This window comes from Syngnathus leptorhynchus, chromosome 10, assembly GCF_054491065.1.
Source record: "Syngnathus leptorhynchus isolate UIUO chromosome 10, UIUO_Slep, whole genome shotgun sequence".
Taxonomy (NCBI): Eukaryota; Metazoa; Chordata; class Actinopteri; order Syngnathiformes; family Syngnathidae; genus Syngnathus; species Syngnathus leptorhynchus.
The window spans coordinates 3,331,805-3,351,533 of record NC_141204.1 but is presented as its reverse complement, the minus strand read 5'-3'; the positions used below and the strand labels follow the sequence as shown (position 1 = coordinate 3,351,533).

Below are 19,729 nucleotides of genomic sequence, written 5' to 3'. Positions count from 1 at the left end.
TTTATTGTCATTATCAGTAACTCATTCACTCCCATGCTAGTTAAAATGTAACTTTGTAAAGCAGTTAAGCAGAATTATAGGTCAAAATAATTTAAGTTTTTCTTTCAGTTGTTTGGTATTTTGTTCGAAGCTAATTTTTATTTCAATATTTAGATTTATTTGTTTGTCCTTGTTTAACACACCTTTACTTTGCTACCTCATAGGCTTGTAAAAATGTTTTTATTTATACGGTATTATTGCAATCGGACAAGTTCAATAGAAAATGGATAGACAGACAATTGGCTGTGAGAAACGACAAGCTGCCACCATCTCATAGCACATCTTAACAGAATTTAATTTCCACCCCACTTTAGCTCCTTTATCGTTTCCTCAAGGGTTGACCGGTAAAATAATCTGTGAGAAAAGCACATCAAATTCATTCGGGAGTCATTCACACTGAGGTTGTTGCACATTGAAGGGTCAAAATTTACTCCCTCTTCCACTGGTGTTTTGCTATGGGAGGAGGGGGGGGGGGGGGGTCGTGAACATCAAGAAACAGGATGCTGGGGAATGAAAATCCCACCGAGGATAATGAAGTGTAATGACACGTCATCCTCCTGGGTCTTCCGTCGCCACGCGGATTGGCCAATCCTATCCCGAACATTCTCCTTGTCCCATTGATGAATGGGCCCGTGGGTGGTGGTTGGCCTCCTATACATACGAGGACGTACAATGCACCTCATGAGCTCAGAGAAACACTAAATCGCCTTCTTTGTGACAGTTTGCCGAAAAGAGGTAAAAGGCAAGCATTGCAATCTCTTTTGGTCAGACGCCGGAGCTATTCAACAGAGAGCCTGGAAAGGCTTTCGAGAAATCGCCATCTGCTTTCTTTGATAGATGAAAGATGAAATTGCTGTTTTAGTCACACGCACTAAAGTGAGCACTTATTGAAAACAGTATCCCTATTCTGGATAATCACAGGATGGATTTTTTTGTTTTTAAGCTTTACAAAAAAGTAAGGACCAAATCTGTGGCAGGGCAGCTGACCTACCGGCATGGAAACAAGAGTTGATTGATATCAACAACTACAAAAAAATTTCAGAAAATGACTTTCCCTTATCGCCAAAGAATAAAATCCACATAGTAAAAACAAATAACAGTAAAAGCAGCACAGACACTGACGCTAATACAACTAGTCAACTGATAAACTATCGTCCGGGGTTGCCGTGACAACAAGATGTTGCGACAGATTGCCTTAAGAAACAGCAAACAGACCCAAGAAACAACACCGTAAAGAACCATCAGATCCTTTCTAAAACCAAACCGACAGACACCAAGATATTTATAGCGACTTCGGCGAAATCGTATTCTTATCAAGGAGGCGAAACTTTTGAGGCTAATTTACGACACGTCTTGAGTTTTTACAGTGTAATTCCATCTGATCAAAGTGATGTATCGAGAATTATGGGTTGGATACAAACCGAAGCCTAAAGTGAACAAAAATAATAAAACATTAAAGTGGAGACTTATGTGATATTAATGAGCTGAGAGGAAATGAAAAGAATTCTTCGAGTTGTTGCTTCTCACTTGAAGTAGGCGGAGGGAATATCGGCAGGAGGACGATGCAGAGATGGAGGGAGACGACAATAAATACAACACGAGCAAAGGTCGTACAGAACAAAAACAAAATCTGAGAATACCATGACATACATTTTCAATTTGGTGTCATGATTAAGCTCAGACTAAAATTGATCTGTTAAAGCCAAAAGTTCAATTAATTTTAATAAAAAAAATGAATAAAGTGGTCCCTTAATCCTTATAACAATAGATTTATGAGTAAAAGCCAGAGCAGTTAACTGTTTTACAATATATAATTGTTTGACACAATCTTTGTTTGGATGTCTCGTGATGCTAACAAAAGCGCCGCGCTTTGTTATGCCGCGCTAGCAGTTGACGAGGGCCATTACGGCCCTACGAAATTAGTTTCATTAATATGTACGTCCTAACGCGCTCGTTTTCTTGTCAAAGCTAACTTTTGAAGCAGAGAGAAGCCATAAAGCTAAATAGCCTTGAACTAAATGCCCAAATTGGACAAAAATGAGCTTCAGCGTTTCCTCGTACAGGAAAGGCTCCGTTATCAAACTCCCGCCTCGCGACGCTCGTAAGAAACCCTGGAACGACGCAAACGCGACTGTGAAAAGCGGGAAATGCTCGGCCTGCTCCTTCAATGTCATTCTGGAGCTTCGCATCCGGGCCGGCGCAGCTGCTTAGCCCCGATGAAAAGCCGGCTGCGGAAATGAAAGAGGCCGGGGATAGCGGCACGCTAGGCACGCTATTCATCTGCATCCCGGTGTCGTCTAATTGAGTCCGGTCGGCGTGAAAGAAACAGCGCGGCCGTCTCTTAACCGCTAATTACGTTTGGTGGATATGACAGGATTTTTCTTGTTGCTGTTGTTGCTTGCACTCTTGACCCGACAATCAATCAGCTTGCCGACACGTTGTCGCCGCCATGTGAAGCTGATGAAGGGCAGAGTAGCGATGCTACACGTGTTCAGATGTATTATTTCAACGGAAATAGAGAGAAGGTCTCCAAACAGTGAGCTTCAGATTGTGGCCATTTTTTTGATAGGATTGGAAGTCATTTTGAGAAACCCCCCGGCTCCAATGAATGATGCAAAAAGGTGAAAGCAGGCCAAGTGGCGCAGACTGCCAGTTGGCTCTCGTAAGTGTCACGATTCAAATATTGATGTTTACTGGATTACTCGAAGTATTGGCCCACATGTCAGATGAGCTCAAATGATGAAGACAAAAGATGTCAGTCGCTTCAATAATTCAATAAAAGTACAGAAAACCTTTGTGGAAGAAGCCATTGTTACGTTTTTAAACACCTCCCGCAGGCTATTTCTTATGCAGTAACAAAGAACTATGTTGACGTGAGGGAGGAGCTTCTTTACACCAAACCGATTGAAAAGTCGAGTCGCGTTGATTTATTTAAAAAGCAGCTCTTTGCTGACATCTTGTGGCATCTACAGGCAATTATAAACCTTTCACGGGAGGTGTCAATTTGGATTTTTGCTAGTCGCCGCAGCACCCAGGAATTGCCGAGAAGACCGGGTTTCATTTCAGAATCTTACAGTTATGTTTCTGTAGAATAAACACAGACACGTTCCTACCTAGAGATTCACGCGCAATCAAAAACGGGATGGAAATACATACATATATATTGCTGCAATATAGCGGGGTCTGAAGGTGCTTGCTGAAGGTAATCTAAGTTCAAAACAAAGAAGTCTAACAGAAAAGCTTTAACTGAACTCAACAAGAAGTGTGAAGGGAGAGAAATTGAAAAGAAAGCAATACAGTATGTCAAAGTCACTCTTGATTCCTTTGATTTATCCAGATGGAAAATCCCTCGGAGCAAACATTTTCCCATCAACTTTCGAGTGCATTTTTTTTTGTCTTTGTTTTGCAACTCGACAAGCGTAAACGTTTGTCTTAATTGAAGGGGACAACGTATTATTTATCTAAAGGAGACGTATTATGGAAAATTAACTTTTTAATTACCTCTGCATAAATAGTTGATTGAGTGCCTGCCCAGCCATAAAATGTACAATTTAAAAAGCAGGTGAATCTTTCGTCAGCTGCCTATTTCTGAAAATGTGTCTGCGAGCGAGCTGCTCTGAATTTTGATTTTAACGCAACAGCGAAGCTCATTTGCATAATACTGTCCTCACACTGAGTTCTTTGCCCATGACTTGGCAGCTACACTGGAAAAGATCAAACCAGTTCCAAGTGACAGCGAGAGACGAGTCGTCACGATAACAAAAATTCACACATAAATCAAAACAGAATTCAACATTGTATAGCTGATAAACATTTTTGCTAGCTTAGCGCTAATATACAGTGCTAGGTTAACAGAAGTCTTACTTTCAAACAACTGGCCGAAATTTCATAAATATGCTATGAGGACATCTAGAAACTTTAGATTTGTAAAAAAAAAAAATGTATCACGTCTTTTTTAAGCATGTTAAAAAGCAAAGCTCTTAGCATTTATCATGCCTCAAGTCGAGGAAGTCTCAAAAGGTATCAGAGCTTTCGTATCATTACTAATTACGTCTTTCACGGCGGCCTCTCAGGAGCTAAAAATGGGCATCCCGCCTGACACAAAGGCCACCTCGGCCTTTATCTGTCGGGAGAAAATGAGGAACAAACAAAGACGAAGGATAGTAAGATGGAAATGAGCCGAGATGGCTGAACGGAGGACGAAAAGAAAGACAAGGCGATGAGTGAGTGGAGGACGCCGGTGACAAGAGGACAGATTGAGGTCAACGTGGGGAGAGAATGCCAAGCCGAGTGAAATGGAGGGAAATGTGTCTGCCTCACGGAGTTTCAGAAGTTGGAATTAAAAAACAAATTAGCTTTGAGAGTCTGTGTGGGTGTCAAGTGACAAGGACGTGACGGGGCAAAAAAGGAAAAAGCAACTTCTTCACGTCCAATTTTGGCATGCTAGCTTAGCATTCAAATATTAGCATTTAAACTATTACTACTCTCTAACTACTACTTGTGCGAAAAATATTATTTCAATGAGTGAATTGAAACCTGAATGATTCATTCAAGACTTGTGCTGTTAAATTTTAGTGACCTACATAAACCAGGGAAAGATATTTCTTAGAATGAAATATGCAAATATGCAAAGCAACTATTGCACCGAAAAAAGTAGACATTTAATATTAACAGATTGTGTTACACTGCAATAAACTCAATAAAACAGTCTCGTCGGATTGCACTCCATAAAATCAGACACGCAACAGTAAATATTGGCTGAACTTTATAAACACAGACTAATTTTCTCGTTGTGTTCGATTAAAACAACACATTTGCAAACATCTGCTTTTACTTCGGAAAGCAACGACCGAGCCAGCAACCGAAGCAGTTTCTCGTCAAATTTTAATCGTCAGCTAGTTTATTTTAAATAAACAATAATAATTGATTGGTAAATAGTAAATGGGGCAAATTTTGGGATACAACTTAATGACATTTTCTAAATCCAATTCTTTGATGAATTGATGGGTAGGATAATTAATTCCAAAAATATTCAATATTGACAGCCTGAACTGTAATAGCTTAGTGTTCAACTTATTCGGCCTACTTCAGTTTTGTTGGTTGGTGTGGAGTGTGAGTTTTCAAACAGCGCTGCTAAAGTGCATGAATTTTTCAAGGCGCAATATTGCATCAACAACACAGCCGGTCAAGCGGAGACGCAAAACGCAATCAGTTCACTTCACGCGGAGTTGGAAGTGAAGTATAATTCGGAGTGGGCTTTATTGAATAACAAACTTTTTGATTAATTTACACACGACCATTTTTCCTTTGCCGGGAAGTGCCGCCCCTTTTAGCGGCAATCGAAAAGAACATGCACAGCAGTCTGAATGGATTTTTTTTTTCTTTTATTAAACCAGGTGACTTTATATACCAATTCCACAATGGAATCCCGATTAAGCCTTTTATAACTGTGATGAACCTGACAAAAATGACTCACCAAATAACGTCAGGACACATTTTTTTCCATTTTAATCCCGAGTAGTTCGCCCTGAGGCCGTCAAAGCAAAGTGTCTCTGTCTAACTTGGCTTTGAGAAGCTTTCCGCCCAAATGTGGCAACATTGACAACACTTTTAAGGTCTTCTTCGTTGAAGTTGCCAGGCAACCATGACAGTGCAGCAACTTGAGTCTTTCTGCAATCACAAGCATTTGCTATTTTCATACTGCTTATCAGCACGATGACGATTCCGAAGGGGGGGGGGAGAAGGAGATCCTTATCATCGGCACGTGGACGGACTGATAATAACGGCAAAATGGCGGTAGTAGTGCTAACCAAAGGTGCGCCTCCTAATAAGCTTCACAAATGGTGTCCTTTTCACACGCGTGACAATCAGTTAGACTCTAGCGAGTCGACTGATTGCATCGAGAAGATTTGGAGCAGATTACACCTGACTTAAATCCAACGAGGACCTATTCAAGATCAAGTCAAATTTAAGACTTGAACCATCAAAATGATCTCGAGATGTTAGCAAAACGACACCAGAATCAAAACCGCTTTAAATTACGATTGGGAGTCATTAAAGGGAGTAAATTCCCACGTCTGCTTTTAAGCCTGAGTGCAAGGTGACAGATGTAATAAGATGCGGTGAGGAAGCCCAAAAAAAAATGATCCAGCGACAAACTATACGGATGAGACATATCGACGGAGCGTTTTTTTTTTTTTTTTTCAATTCCCAGATGTTGTTTGAACATAATGAAAGATGCGCGTAATAAAGACGGGCCAGCTGCTTGAGTGTCGCCGTATCAAGAGCCATTAAATTCCGCTCTTCGTACAAGTGCTGAGCAGGTAAACACAGATGAGGAGCTGAAGAAAGAATTTCTCAGAGCATCATTTAAATATGGAAATCCGGTATAGAAATTGTCAATGTACTCCTTTCTCTGCCTCTTCACTTACACTAGCTCCTAAAACCAGCCAGACGTGCATCATTCAGTATTGACAGCATGAGTGCAGACACCTTTGTGCGCGGAATGTATTTGTTCCGTATATCTTGGAAACTTTTTTTAAAGTTGACTCACTAAAAGTGAAACAAGTTGTATATCAGTTCTTTGTCCTGATGGAGGAACAAAAGGATGAGCTTGGTCGAAGAGATGTCAATCACCTCGAATTGTCACGGTTATTTCGTTTATCTGCTTTCTATAGCGCTCGTCTAAAGTCAAAGTGAAGGATTCCGGATGACTTTGGGTGAGAGGCAGAAAGTTTTTGGAACTTGTTAATTGTGGAGGAATGACGTTCAGAATAGTCATATTTAGATGGTTTGGTGCTGCTGTTTTGGTTAGCAACTGGGTTTAAATAGCATTGAAAATCAAAGGTCAGTCACAAGAAAAAAAAAAAAAGTTTTTCGCCGAGACACTTTTAACTTCCGTCAACAGGCAATAAGCAAAGTTTTCGCAACAGTAACTCGTTCTAATAGCGGTTCATCCAAACGTGTCTGTGTTTACAATTTGTGCCTTTACTCAGTTTCAACTTGCCACGCGAGCTCATTAGGCTCATTTTTTTTTCTCTGCGAGTCTTTTGCAAAAAAATAAATAAATAAAAAAAATCCCAGCTGCTGCAATTGAACCCATCGTGTTCATTTTTGCAAATGTTTGGCTCGAGCCCAGTCTTGCATTGTTTTTCTGCCATCCAAACAAATCCCTAAATCTCTTCTCCCAGTACTCTGGATTAGACTGTTTGCTCCGTCAGCCGCAACACAGTAAGCGAGTACAGGTGTAATTTAGCTTTTGGGTCCATTTCGATACGTTTAATGAGAAGCGGGCGGCACATTCCGGCTGTTTTTGTTGTCAATACAGTACTCTATTACTTATCGTCATTAGCCACCTGTCCCGGCTGTTTATGGCCCTCGTCTCCATAGAAACGCGTTTGTCTTTCAAACAGGATCCATGTGGGCAAAAATAAAATAATAATACAACAAAAGTTCATTATGGCGCGCCTCATCAAAGCGGCGAGCCGGCGTCCCTTCTGGCTCGTCTGATGTCTCACAATGATGATTCATGTTAGCTACCGGGGGCAAACGGGGGGAGCATGTGACGGAGAAGGCGCAACCTTTTCTCGGGAGAATTTAGTTGGAAATTCTACAAAAGGTTAGCCGCTACGGGTATAACGAGACTTCTATTTTTCATCAGGATGCGCCGCCGAAAATGTCTTGAAATAGAGCGAGAACACTCCAGGCACATGGCCAACTTCAAAACATTTCATTTCCCAACTGGAATATATTTATTGATACAAAACACTCATCTTTCTCTGGCAAAAAAAAAAAAAATGGCTAAGCAAAAATTACGACACTGTAAAAAAAAAAAATAGACCAACATCAAAAAACTGCAGGTATATTTTTTTTCAAATGAAAATGAATTTGCCTCACGACACCACGTTTGACAGACATCCTCTCACCGCCCCTTAGCAAAACACTAACGATCATCGAGACGAGCGAGCGACACTTCATTTGTTTTGACAATGATGTACGACATTGTGCGACGGACGACCGAGCAGTCGCTGTGGAACGAAAAGTCACGCAGCTACTAAATAGACCTTTTAACAAAAGCGTGTTTGGCCCCGTGGCTTGACGATTTTTATGCAAATGAGGCAGAGGCCTGGGACAGGCGTACAAAAAAAAAGTCATTGATGCATGTTTTATATATATATATATATATATATATATATATATATATATATGTATATATATATATACACACACACACAAACAAATAAATAAAATAAATAATAAATAAAATAAAATAAAATAAAAGTGAATAAACTTAAGAGATAAGCAATTGAAAACTGTAAATTTACATAAACTCACCCATAGGAGCCAACAAAAAAACAATATGGCAGCCATGTTGACATATTTCCAATACATTTGAATTCACAAAGTCCCTCCACAATTAAGTCTTGTGCAGATGTGTCTTTTTTTTCCCTCATCATTGTGTGTGTCACTATTCATCACATCTGTGACACCTTTGGCTCAGCGGAGACCCCAAAAATGACAAAAACTACCTCCAAGATGTTTATCTTCTGGTCGCCGCAATCAACCCTCATTACAGGGAAAAAAAAAAAACCTCTATAGACACCAGATTTTTTGTTTTCTAGCTCAACATCTCCAGGCGTATGGTTTCAGCCATTACAAAGCTCGCCATAAGCAAATATGTTTGTTAATTTAGTCCGAGATATAATCCCTGATTTGCTTGGGGTGTCTCATCAGCGGTGAGTACTTTTTTTTGCATTTTATATGTTCGATGGCTGCCATCCCCGTCTGCGTGTTGCTGATAAGCCAATGATGTCATTCTTGTGTCGCGATGACAAAGTACACACGAGGGATCCATGAAGTCAATCAATGACTTTCCAAATCTATCTGCGGCAGGATACAAATCGAAATATCCCGTTGAAAGGATTTGGTTTTTTTTTTAAACGAAGGACAAAAAGGAAGGCAATTTGTGTTGGGCAGGCTATTTGTCACAACGTTTCTTGGCGGAACGTCACACCGTTGGAAAGTCTGTTTATGACTTTTAAATTGGGTCCCCATTTGTAAGGAGCATTAATTTTTGGAATGGGTCAAAATCAGTGAGGAACGCCCTTGGTGTCCTCAACGGAGCATAAAAACCAAAAGTGGGAGTTTGAGGCCAAACACTGCACCGCATTGACAAATAAAAGTTCAGCTAATTAAACATGAAATCATATTGAGCTGCTCTGCTATGGCTTGAATGCTAAAAGAAAAGTCCTCAGTCAGGCAAATAGAAATGTTCTAATTTGATCTGATGGGACTGATTCATATCTCAAATGTAATCCTGTTTTCAAGTCATGTTTCGGAACTCACCCCAATGACTCACCAAAACAGCATTTAACATTCCTGCTGTCATCGTAAAACTCCTTGTCTGCTCATTCAATGTTCCTCCCTGACAGGTATGTGGAAAATAAAGCAAGGAACGTAGTTTGATATCAAAAAATATATATATATATTCCAATAGATCAGCTCAAAACAGCACCAGGACAAATCGAACCTCCAGGAAATACGGGGAGGAATGAAAAGATCAATATCGGCATTCTCCAAAGTATGTCATTGACCTTTGGGCTTAACATCATTTCACAAGAAGCCATCTTATTGCTTCCCGAACACATTCTTCAAACCTTGTGAGCAAAGACCAGGAAGATCTTTGAGGTCAGCAGATAAAGCTGCTAAACCGGTCAATTTATGTAATGATAACCGGGTCAAATTGGAGCAAGGAAAGCTTCGGCTATCGGATGTCTCTGAATGATGATCTATCCGCTATATGGATCGAGATTTATATTTAGATTCCGTCATGAATTATTATACATGACACATCATACATTGCCGCAGTATATTTTTTGCGCTCATCTCGACGGAGATTCCGAATTTATTGCCGCACTTGATCATATTTGACTGTAGCAAAAATTACTTTTCATAGAACAGTCACTCATATTATTATTAATATAAAAAAAAAAAAAACACGAAAACTTGCAATTTTTATGCACTCGTCGTACCTTCCATGACGTACACCAGCGAGCCCACATCGCCCTCCTTGATGATGCAACTGTCCTTTCCGTACTCCACCGGGTACATGCAGTCTACAATCTCTTGGATCTGCGACAGCTCCAGGTTCTTCATGAAGTCATTGTCCAGGATGGCCTCTTTGATCAGATCCTTAGACCTTGGAGACAAAAGGGGGAGGAAGCAAAAGGTGACGTTACTCGATCGGACTTAGAAACGCCATGGGCGGTACATGAAGGGATCAAATCAAGTGCAAGCGTCGAGGGGTGCAAATGTCAACGGAAATATTTTCTAGTTCTAGTTCCTCAAATAGTGACCGACGCTAATAAGAGTCATGGAATTGAAATAATAAAAGACAAAATATGCCTGTGTGTTTTCAGTCTATAAATGTTGCTCCACCGTTTGTGTTCAGATACCTGTTGCTATTGGTTAGCCGTTGTTTGTCGGCATTAAGCTAAACGGCATCCTCCAGGCGATACGCTTGCGTGGCTCCTGAATGCAGCATACAGAAAAAAAACCAAAAAAAAAAAAACCTCAACAGCAACATATTGAACTGGAGCTAATTGCTTCCATTCAAGGGGGCAAGTCTGAAGGCCAAATTGGCCTCGACGCATCTAAGAAACGAGAGCATGCCGCAAGCGCGTCACAATTAATTCTACTTAAGTCAAAATGCGTCATCGTCAAGAGACGCCGTCGACTCATTTGAGCCTCTTGATCTTTGCCAAACAACAAGAGAAGAAGTTTGACCACATCCTGAATAGTCATCACAGGCGCTGGCTCATTCCACAGAGCGTGTCGGGCTTTGTTTCTGCAGGACCCACCGAGTTAATGATATGTAACGTGGTTCATCCGACGACAAAAAATAAAATAAATAAATAGTAGTCCGCCTCCGAGAAGAAGCATCCCGTTTTATACATTTATTCATGACCTGCTTCTGACTTGCTTTGTGCTCATTGGCCTTTGGAGCTGCAAATTTCTCGGAGCATTGTGGACGCGGATCACCCGAGGCGCCTAAATACAACAGCAAAAAATGGATATGTGTTTTTCTTGGCTGGAAAAATAATAAATAAAATAAAATGCCTGTAGCGGTCTGCCATAAACCTTCTCACACTACCAATTTCAAAAAACCCTGAGAAAGTATTAGAACTTGGAAATAAGTTGGCTTGATTTAAACTTTAGCAAATGAATGTGGAATCAAAATGGTGGTTTAAATGAAGCTGCTCAATATCATTTCTTGGCACCAATCTGCCAAATGAATATGCTCAATTATAAATTATCGGTCTTTGGTTTTTTTTTTTGGTGGGGAAATTTTACTGTATCTAATGGTATCGGTACTTGGTATCAGTATCGTCGACTATTAACGAATCGTGTACTCATACTGGTATCGGTCTGGGAAAAGTTGGTATCAAAAATCCCTAATTAGAAGGAGCCCAAAGCACTACTTTTGTCTAAATGTCAACTCACTTCAACGTCATTTCTAAGCACCAAAATGGCACAGGATGGCGACAAAGCACTACTTGTGACCTAATTGAATCTCATCAACTCACATGGTTCACGTTATTGACGAAACTTTCAGAGCTCGACTCTTCCAGTGTTACAAAAGTTATCTTTGATTTTATCTGCCCTTTTTTTGTCTTTCCGCAACTCACCTGGTTGAGTATCTTCTCCCTGTATCTTATCTGATTTCATTTCACCCTTTTGTTCGATAATCTTGTCTTATTCTCTGTCTCATTGGCTCTAACTCTGTTCCATCTCATGTAATCTCATTTCATTTCACTTGATCTTATCTCAAGTGCGGTCTCGTCGCATCATGTTTGCGAGGGAAACGGAGGCGAGATGTATCAATCTATTATGTTTGGCACATTGTCACCTACAAAGCTCACTAAATGCTCACTAATACCTTTGCGGTAGGCGTTTTAAGACTCCCGAGAGCGATACCGAAGCTCGGAGATTTGAGCAGATGCGGGTGTCGCTTCTATTTTTGTTTTACAGTGTCCTTTTTTTTTTTTTCTTTCTCTCAGCGGGGCACGGGGACTCGTTGAAAGGATTTGATCTTGAAGAGCTTATTAAAGGGAACATGTAAGGCGAAATGGGAAAGACCAAGTGGCAAAATATTGGAAATCTATTATTTTCTGCAAATGCGCCTCATTACACTTGTCAGACTCGGGAGGTTTGTCGCCTCTTCGTGTTTATATGTTTTGCCACTTGGGGCGACACTGAGCAGACGGCAATAAAAAAAAAAAAAAAAGCTTCCTCCTTTTTCGTGAGGGCGATATATCAGACTGCATGGCAATGTTTAGGGCCGAGCAAGTGGGTCTTTCCTTAAAAGGGCAAACTATGCTATTTTATTAAAAGTGGGGGTGGCTCGGAAGAAGAAAGCGCCACTCTAAGGGAGAGGACGTTTGCATTTTGGAGATCTCTCTTGTAACAAAGATGGAGTGGGTGTGAACCAAATGAAAGGAAAACAGGGACACTTAGCCAAATGCAACAGGAATTGTCAAAGGACATCAACAATGGCGATGGTTTTGATGAAAATAACACTCGGGAGAGAAAAAACATGCGTCGAGATAAATTGAATAGCACTTTGGGACTAAAAGCACATTTATGCAAGAAAAACAAACACCTCCGAGCCGTCCATTTACAGCTATGTCTGCTATCACTATGTCCATTCAATTGAAGCAGAAACTGCCCAAAAGTTGAATTTTACTATTTTTAATCACTATTTATTTATTTATTTATTTATTTATTTAATAGGGGAAAATCTCATGCTTCTACTGCCTTGTACAATCATTTTCCACTAAAGTTTCCAAATATGGTTCCTTTCCTTTAAGAGCTACCAAGAGAAGCTCCTCAAAGTCAACTTTTGCAAAGAGCCCAGAGCCCTCAAAACGATTTGGAATGAAGTAGAGATGAAAAGTCATTTGTCTGTGCTATGATGATGATGAGAAATATGCCATCAGGACGCCATTAAAAGCCTCAGTGAGCGAGTCTTAATGGTAAAGGCACACACGATAAAAGGTTTAGTGCACAAATGATTATTGTAATGAAATTTTCATGCGAGCGAGTTGTTCTTATCTCACATCCCGAGCCCGCGTCCAGACTCTTGCATTTATTTATGAAAGTTTAAAGCCAGATGAAGCGCATAAAGATAAACGAGAGGGGGAACCGGTTCCAACGCAGACTCGGTGGTGACCTTTTAGCTGCTCCAAACAATAAGCAACTTCAATTTTAATGACGTTCTCAGAGCTAACTTTGCTTTTTTTTTTTTTTTTTTTTGCCTGCCATGTCTTCTTCTGTGCTGAAGTGTCAGTCAGATGCTTTGTAATTTGTTTTTTTTTCCCTGTGAGCTGCAGTAAAGAAAGGAATGAATTAATAAATGAATCAAAAAATGTAAATAGATAAATAAATAAATATACCTGATTGACAAGAGATATTACCTTTCCATTTTAGCAAGCCTGGCAGATCTATTTTACATTTGTAATCATATGAAAAATATATCTATTTATATATTTTCCAACATCTGCAAGGATGTGTCTCTTAGCGACCGTCGTGCTGTCAATGCGCTAGCTGGACTAAGAGCGGAGAGCGGTTGCGTAAGCTCTCCCGTGCTAAGTGTATATTGAAAAAAAATATATAATAAACACATGGACTTCCTGTTTTAATCCACTTCTATAAATAGAAAGCCTTAAGACAAATTTAACTGAGTAAATCAACATTTGGACCAGTAAGCAACTCAAACACACAGCTAGCTAAACCGTCAAAATGCTAACAAGCAATTATGTAACCAATAAACAACTAATTAACCAACTAATATATCAAAACAAATACAACTAAAATCTTTTGCGTTAGCATAAAAGAAGGAGTCTTAAAGGAGGAGAGCTAGTTAAATCTTAATGTAAACACTCACGCTAGCTGCGAGAACCTTTCGTCAACGTCATGGCAGTTTGTTTAAACGCGCTCACTTTGGCACACTTCAGTCCATCCCCCCAAAAAAAGCTCTCCACTAAGTCTGCTGCCAACGTGTGGAAAATTCTCCCGCGCTGAATCAGACTGCTTTTGTCCACTTCCCGTAAGAACCCTTTTCACCTTTAACCTTCCGATGCTACCAAAATAGACGTGTTGGGCACACAATAGCGGTCAATTATGTGACCTGTCATCGACAGATCCCTGGTTCGATTTTGTCTTGATGACCCTTGAACTTGCCTGCCTGACCGTGTTCTTACACCAATGTCATACAAGATGGAGACTGACAAGAAATTGAAATTCAGCTTGAGGGAAAAAAAATGCAAGAGAACACGGCAACTTCCAACGGCAACTTCCATGGTTTTACTTTTTTTTCGAGAAAAGTGCAACACGGTTTTTGTCAACTTTTGAGGAAAGAAAAGCATCCGTGGTTTGTCTTTTTCCTTTTTTTTCAGAAAAGGACCACATTTCTGGTTTATCCTCTTTTTATCAAAGTATAAGAGCCGAAGCTTGTCTTCTTTCTAGGAAAATGCAACAAGTGTGCTTTGTCTTCTTATAAAAGTGCAACATCCGTTTTTCTTCTTCTTTCTAGGAAAAAAAAACATATATGGGTTCTTTTGAGGGATTTCCCCCCTTTTTTTTTAGCACATTTTCTATTTTCCAACCTTTCCAGTAGTTACAAATATTAATTTTCTTCACTGATGTACTTTGATCTGACTTTAGAGCAGGAATCCCGTGTTTACTTCCCCCTGTCAGTCTTTCTCAATGTCCCTTGAATTGACTGGCAAGCTTAAGTGCCTTTTACACCTGAATAATATGAGCGGAATATAAAAAAATATATATATACAGATGGAGACATTCCATCACAACCACCGCACTCAATGAACTAACTCAGCAAGCCATTAACAATACAAACGAAACAACCATCCAACAATGAACTGTGCCATAATTACTTAATGACGAATTAGAGGCTTTTATTATAGTGAGGGTGGAATATAATTGCCAGGTAACAAGGTTACTCTCAAGTAAAATCTTTGGAATCAAAGATTTTTGAACACCATGCTTGTCCTACAGGTGCTCCACCTGCTGCGCCTTCTGCAGCATTACGCACCGCGACGCACGTTCGAGCGCAAAGTCAGACAACAGGTAGCGGGGGTGGTGTGGGCGTGGGGGGGGGGCACCTACTGTGGGCTTTTGGGGTAGAAAGGCAGCGTGACGTGGCTGAGATCGTGGATATCGAAGGCGGTGGGCTCAGCTGAGATGGCCTGCCTCTTGGTGCGCTGTTGCTCCGAGTGCAGCTCGCTTTGCTTTTGGACCTGCTGCGTGGCCGGTTTAATAACCGAGCGGTACTTATCCAGTTCGTTCTGCAGCCTTTGGATCAGCTCATCCTTCTGGTCGAGCTCCAGCTCCAGCTCGTCGATGAGTGCGTCGCGCTGGCGCAGCTCCTCGATCTTCTCCTGGAGCGCGTACTGCAGATCGCGCAACGTGCCCATGTCGGTGTCAAGTTTCCACTCGCGTGGGTGTCCTCGCTCCTCTTCTCTGCCACGCCGCGCGCAAACTTTATCCGGCATCAACAACCTGCGCTTCTCGTCCCTCTTTTGGGTTTTTTTTTTTTTTTTAACACCCCCCTCCAAGTCCGTTTACGCGGTGCTCGGCGCGCTGGTTCCAGTGGCTGACATCCTGGGCTTGGTCCCAACCGCGCAAAGTTTGCTCCTTCTCTTTCTCTTTCTCTCTCTCTCTCTTCCTCGCTTTCTCACCCTCCTCCTCCGCCTCGGCGCACGTCAGGCAGACCACATGAAAGCCGCATGAAGAGAAGGGCGCCTACAGGAACCTGAGCGGCAGTGCAACACTGGTTTGTCTTTGTGAATAAATGCAGATTAAAACGGTGATGATTTCAATGACAATGTCAGAGCTCCATTTTTGTTTTCAAGCAGAAGCCTGAAATGTAATTATTTGGACTGCTCTTTCAAAATGGTCAACTTTGGTCTCATCAGACCACTTCAAAATCCCCAAAGCACATGTCGAAAATGTTTCATTTTTACGAGAAAGTTTTTTTTTTTAAAACAGTTACTTGTCCCACTATATAGGCCCAATTAATGTTCAATTCAAATCAACAACAATGCTCAAAGGCAGCGGGAAAACATGGCCTGGTCTCATCTTGAGCCTCATGTGCGCATCTCCAAAGTCATCTCCTGTGCAAATTTAGGAAAGGAATAAACTGTCAAGGCCAATCAGACGAGATGGAGACTTAGAGGGCTTTAAAATAAAAAAGGCAATTACACAAGCAAGAATGGGAGACAAGATGCCAGCCAGGAGGATAAACTGTTTTGCTTGCTAAAAAAGGAAAAGCGGGGCGAAAAGTATCCGAAAACGAGATCATCTATTAAGAATGAAGAGCACAGCTGCCCTCTAGTGTTGGATTAAAGGATTTAAAAAAAAAAAAAAAAAAAAAAAGTGGAGGCTCAGCCCAGCGTCAACAAAAGGAGATGGCATGCAAACATCACGTGATGGCTTAGGAGGACAATTTGGGAAGTAGGTTGTGTGAGCAAACACAAAAGATGCAAAAAAAAAAAAAAAAAGCGGGAGGGATTTGATCCGAGCGAAAATGAGAAGGAAAAGAAAAAAACTCATTTGCACAAGAGCAACTGGAATGCACGATTTTTTTTCCTTGAGTATGAATTCATTTGCAACACAAGTGTGGAAACTTTCTCTCCTTAGAAACATTTTAAACACACACACACACACACACACACACACACACACACACACCTTATGTTATGATGACGACATGAACCACAACACGAGTTACTTTGAAACGGAGCTGGACGTTGCAACAAAACGATTCAACCGAGTTGAAATCAGCAGGTGCCCATGGACTCAAACTGTGACCCCACTACCCTCTGCACACACACACACACACACACACACACGCACATGATGAAAAAAAGCCCACTCACTGTCCTTCAAAGCACCTCTGGGCTTTCAATTTCACCTCCCTAACCATCCAAGCTCAGCCCTTTTCCTATGCAGATCAATAGAAACAGGATCCGTCGCTCCACCGCGCAGTAATCCGATGACGGCTGGTGCCACGGATTTTTGGATTAGGGGTCGCATAATGTCAGACATGTATATGACACAGGTGTCAGTAGTGAGAAAACATGTTACGTCACCGCCGCTTGTCTCTGCTTCACGGCATATGGACATGTAGGATTACACGGGGGGGGGGGGGTCATGTAATGTTTTCGAGCCTCGCAAAAAAAAAACATTTGCTCCTGGTTTGGGAGCAGCATGTTCTTATGCTTGCACAAGCCTTCAGGGAGTTGGGGTTTTTTTTTTCTTCTTGCTGCTGCTCGCAGTCCAAGCGTCAATTAAAGTTTGCAAATGAGGAGCTGCCCCGCGCGTCCTTTTTGTCTCGATTGAAATTCATTCATCTGACACGTTCCAGCTTTACTGTCTTGCCAGTTAGCAGGAGGCGCTTTTGCTCAGTCGCAATATTAGGGACACCTGCCTTGCTAGTTTTTCATTGAGGTATTCATCAAACTATTCCACTGACATGTTTAATGAATATATATGGGCTTAATCTAATCTTGTAACATGATTAGTTTAATTCAATGGACATTGTGCTCCTTCTACCGGTTTGCGTGCCTTGACCACTGGAGGGCAGTAGAGACATACTACGCATACATTTAATGACGAAACAAAGGCGTAGCAACTAGGCACAGTCATTCTTTGCAGATGATAAAGAATATACTCTATGTCTGTGTGTTTTGTCTGCATTGTCCACATGTGCTGTTATGGCTTTTGTTGAAATAGAAGTTGTTGAAAGGTTTAGAATTCCTGCAACATTGATGCTAATTTTGTTATCCCGTCTATGGCGTTTTGCACCTTGTGTTAGCATTAAGCTAATGGCCTTTATCAAGCTGATGTGGTTTTAGACAATTCTCTTTTTGTTTGTTTGATTTTATTTGTGTGCATAATGATACAAAAACGACTTCACTAACTTTCCTCAAATGATTTGGGTCTTTTGTAAATGTTTACATTTTAACTTCTTCCAATGCCCCCTCCCCCTAAAATGGGCAATTTTTAAAACGTACTTTGATCAAATTTGACACTTTTTTTTCTAATAAACTGATTTTAAAAACGAATTTCTAAAACAGCAGTTGTAATTCACAATATCACACTAGATTGGATTGGGGCGGTGTACCTAAACATTTGTCCAAACATCTAATGGGCTGCAAATCCTGCACTTGGTCTATTTAAAGCTCATTTCTGATGCTTAGTAGCTGATAAGTGACAAGTCAAGTCACCCATGGGGGGGCAAACAAGCCGTAAGGCGACATGAAAGGAGGGCGGGGGGTCTAGCCAGTATGGAATGCTGTTTGAGCGCTTATGCCATATCCTTCATGTCCACCTTAAGATTCCAGTACTAGAACTCTCTACAATTCAGAATTGTCTTACTGATGCTCGGACCTTCATAGGCCAAAAAGTGACACCGGTACTGTCCGAAAAAAAAAAAATCATTCTACTCGGAAGCGGTGAAGAAAAAGCATATACGAGCCGGATCAAAGATATCGACAAACTTAAACGATTTTCCACGGTCGTACTGGTGAAGCCCAAAAATGGGACGACGAGACAAAATAAGGTACTAGTAAGAGAGTTACTCTACTAGTGTGCTTACTAGTCACGACAAAGCGTGTACATGGATTTCAAAATGAAAGGATATCACATAAATGCTCAAACTCCTATTATTATTATAATGGGAGGTCAAAAGTGGCATTAAAACTAGTCATTAAAACTATCACTAGTATAACTCATTTATTCTTGTAGTTCATATGAGTAGATGGAGCTTAAACTGGCATTAAAAGTGAAAAAATATACATATTACTAGTATAACTCATTTGTTCTTGTAGTTCATATGAGTAGCCGGAGCTTAAACTGGATATGAGGAAGATGGAATAAATGCTCAAGCAGCAGGAAGGAAGCTTATGGTCCAGGCATGGTGCACCGTGTCGTCTTCTAATGGAGTATTAAATATCCTCAGACATGCACTTCGGCTACTAAAAGCCAATAATGCATCACACTTCCTCCGGACGACCCCCCCAGGGGACCTCGCGTGATGGATCTGATCAATTAGGAGAGCTTTTACAGAGGGGGGCTGCGTCATCCCGTCTCATCAACCCATTCACCCCCCATTCATGAAAAAGTTCAAAGAATGCTTACCAGTCGGTTTTGGCGTATTTGCGGAAGGTGTGCCTGGATACGTCCTGGTGGGTTTGGGGCTCGGCCGAGATGCCCTGAGCGCGCCGGGTCCTCGGGCCCAGAAGTTGCGCGCTGGGTAACACCGACTGGCACTTGTGCAGCTTCCTCTTGAGCTCTTGCACCTCGTCCTCACGGTCCAGAAGACGCCTCTCCAGCTCGCGGATCCTCTCCTCCTTCAGCAGAAGGATCTTGGCAAAGTCCTCGTCCAGGTCGCTCATACTGGCGGTGGTTCCAAGTCCTCCCCCCCCCCCGATCCTTCCTCCCCTACCGCACAAAAATAAAAAAGTCGACTCCCAGGGAAGGGGAAAAAAAAAGAACGTCCCCGGTTCCTCGCCCCCCACCCAACAACCCCCGGCTCACCTCCACTTGTTGGGATGAGCGTGGCGTTAAGCGGTCGGTCGGTCGGATGGAGCGACGTTAGCCGCGCCGA

General features: G+C 41.4%; 1 protein-coding gene across 2 annotated transcripts in view; it reads right to left on the bottom strand.

Annotated features, from left to right (window-relative positions):
* The window catches only part of LOC147049950 (cGMP-dependent protein kinase 1), a 52,020-nt gene extending 32,503 nt beyond the window's left edge, over nt 1-19,517 (bottom strand). The window contains exons 1-2 of one of the 2 annotated variants that reach the window (XM_085922406.1): nt 19,261-19,517; nt 10,071-10,237 (exon numbers count right to left, since the gene is read on the bottom strand). In XM_085922406.1, coding sequence (XP_085778532.1) covers nt 10,071-10,237; nt 19,261-19,517 — 424 coding nt within the window. Of the gene's footprint in view, nt 1-10,070; nt 10,238-15,225; nt 15,755-19,260 lie in introns of those variants that run through there. The other variant, XM_085922405.1, reaches the window with a different exon arrangement.
* Nucleotides 19,518-19,729: the final 212 nt, after the last annotated feature.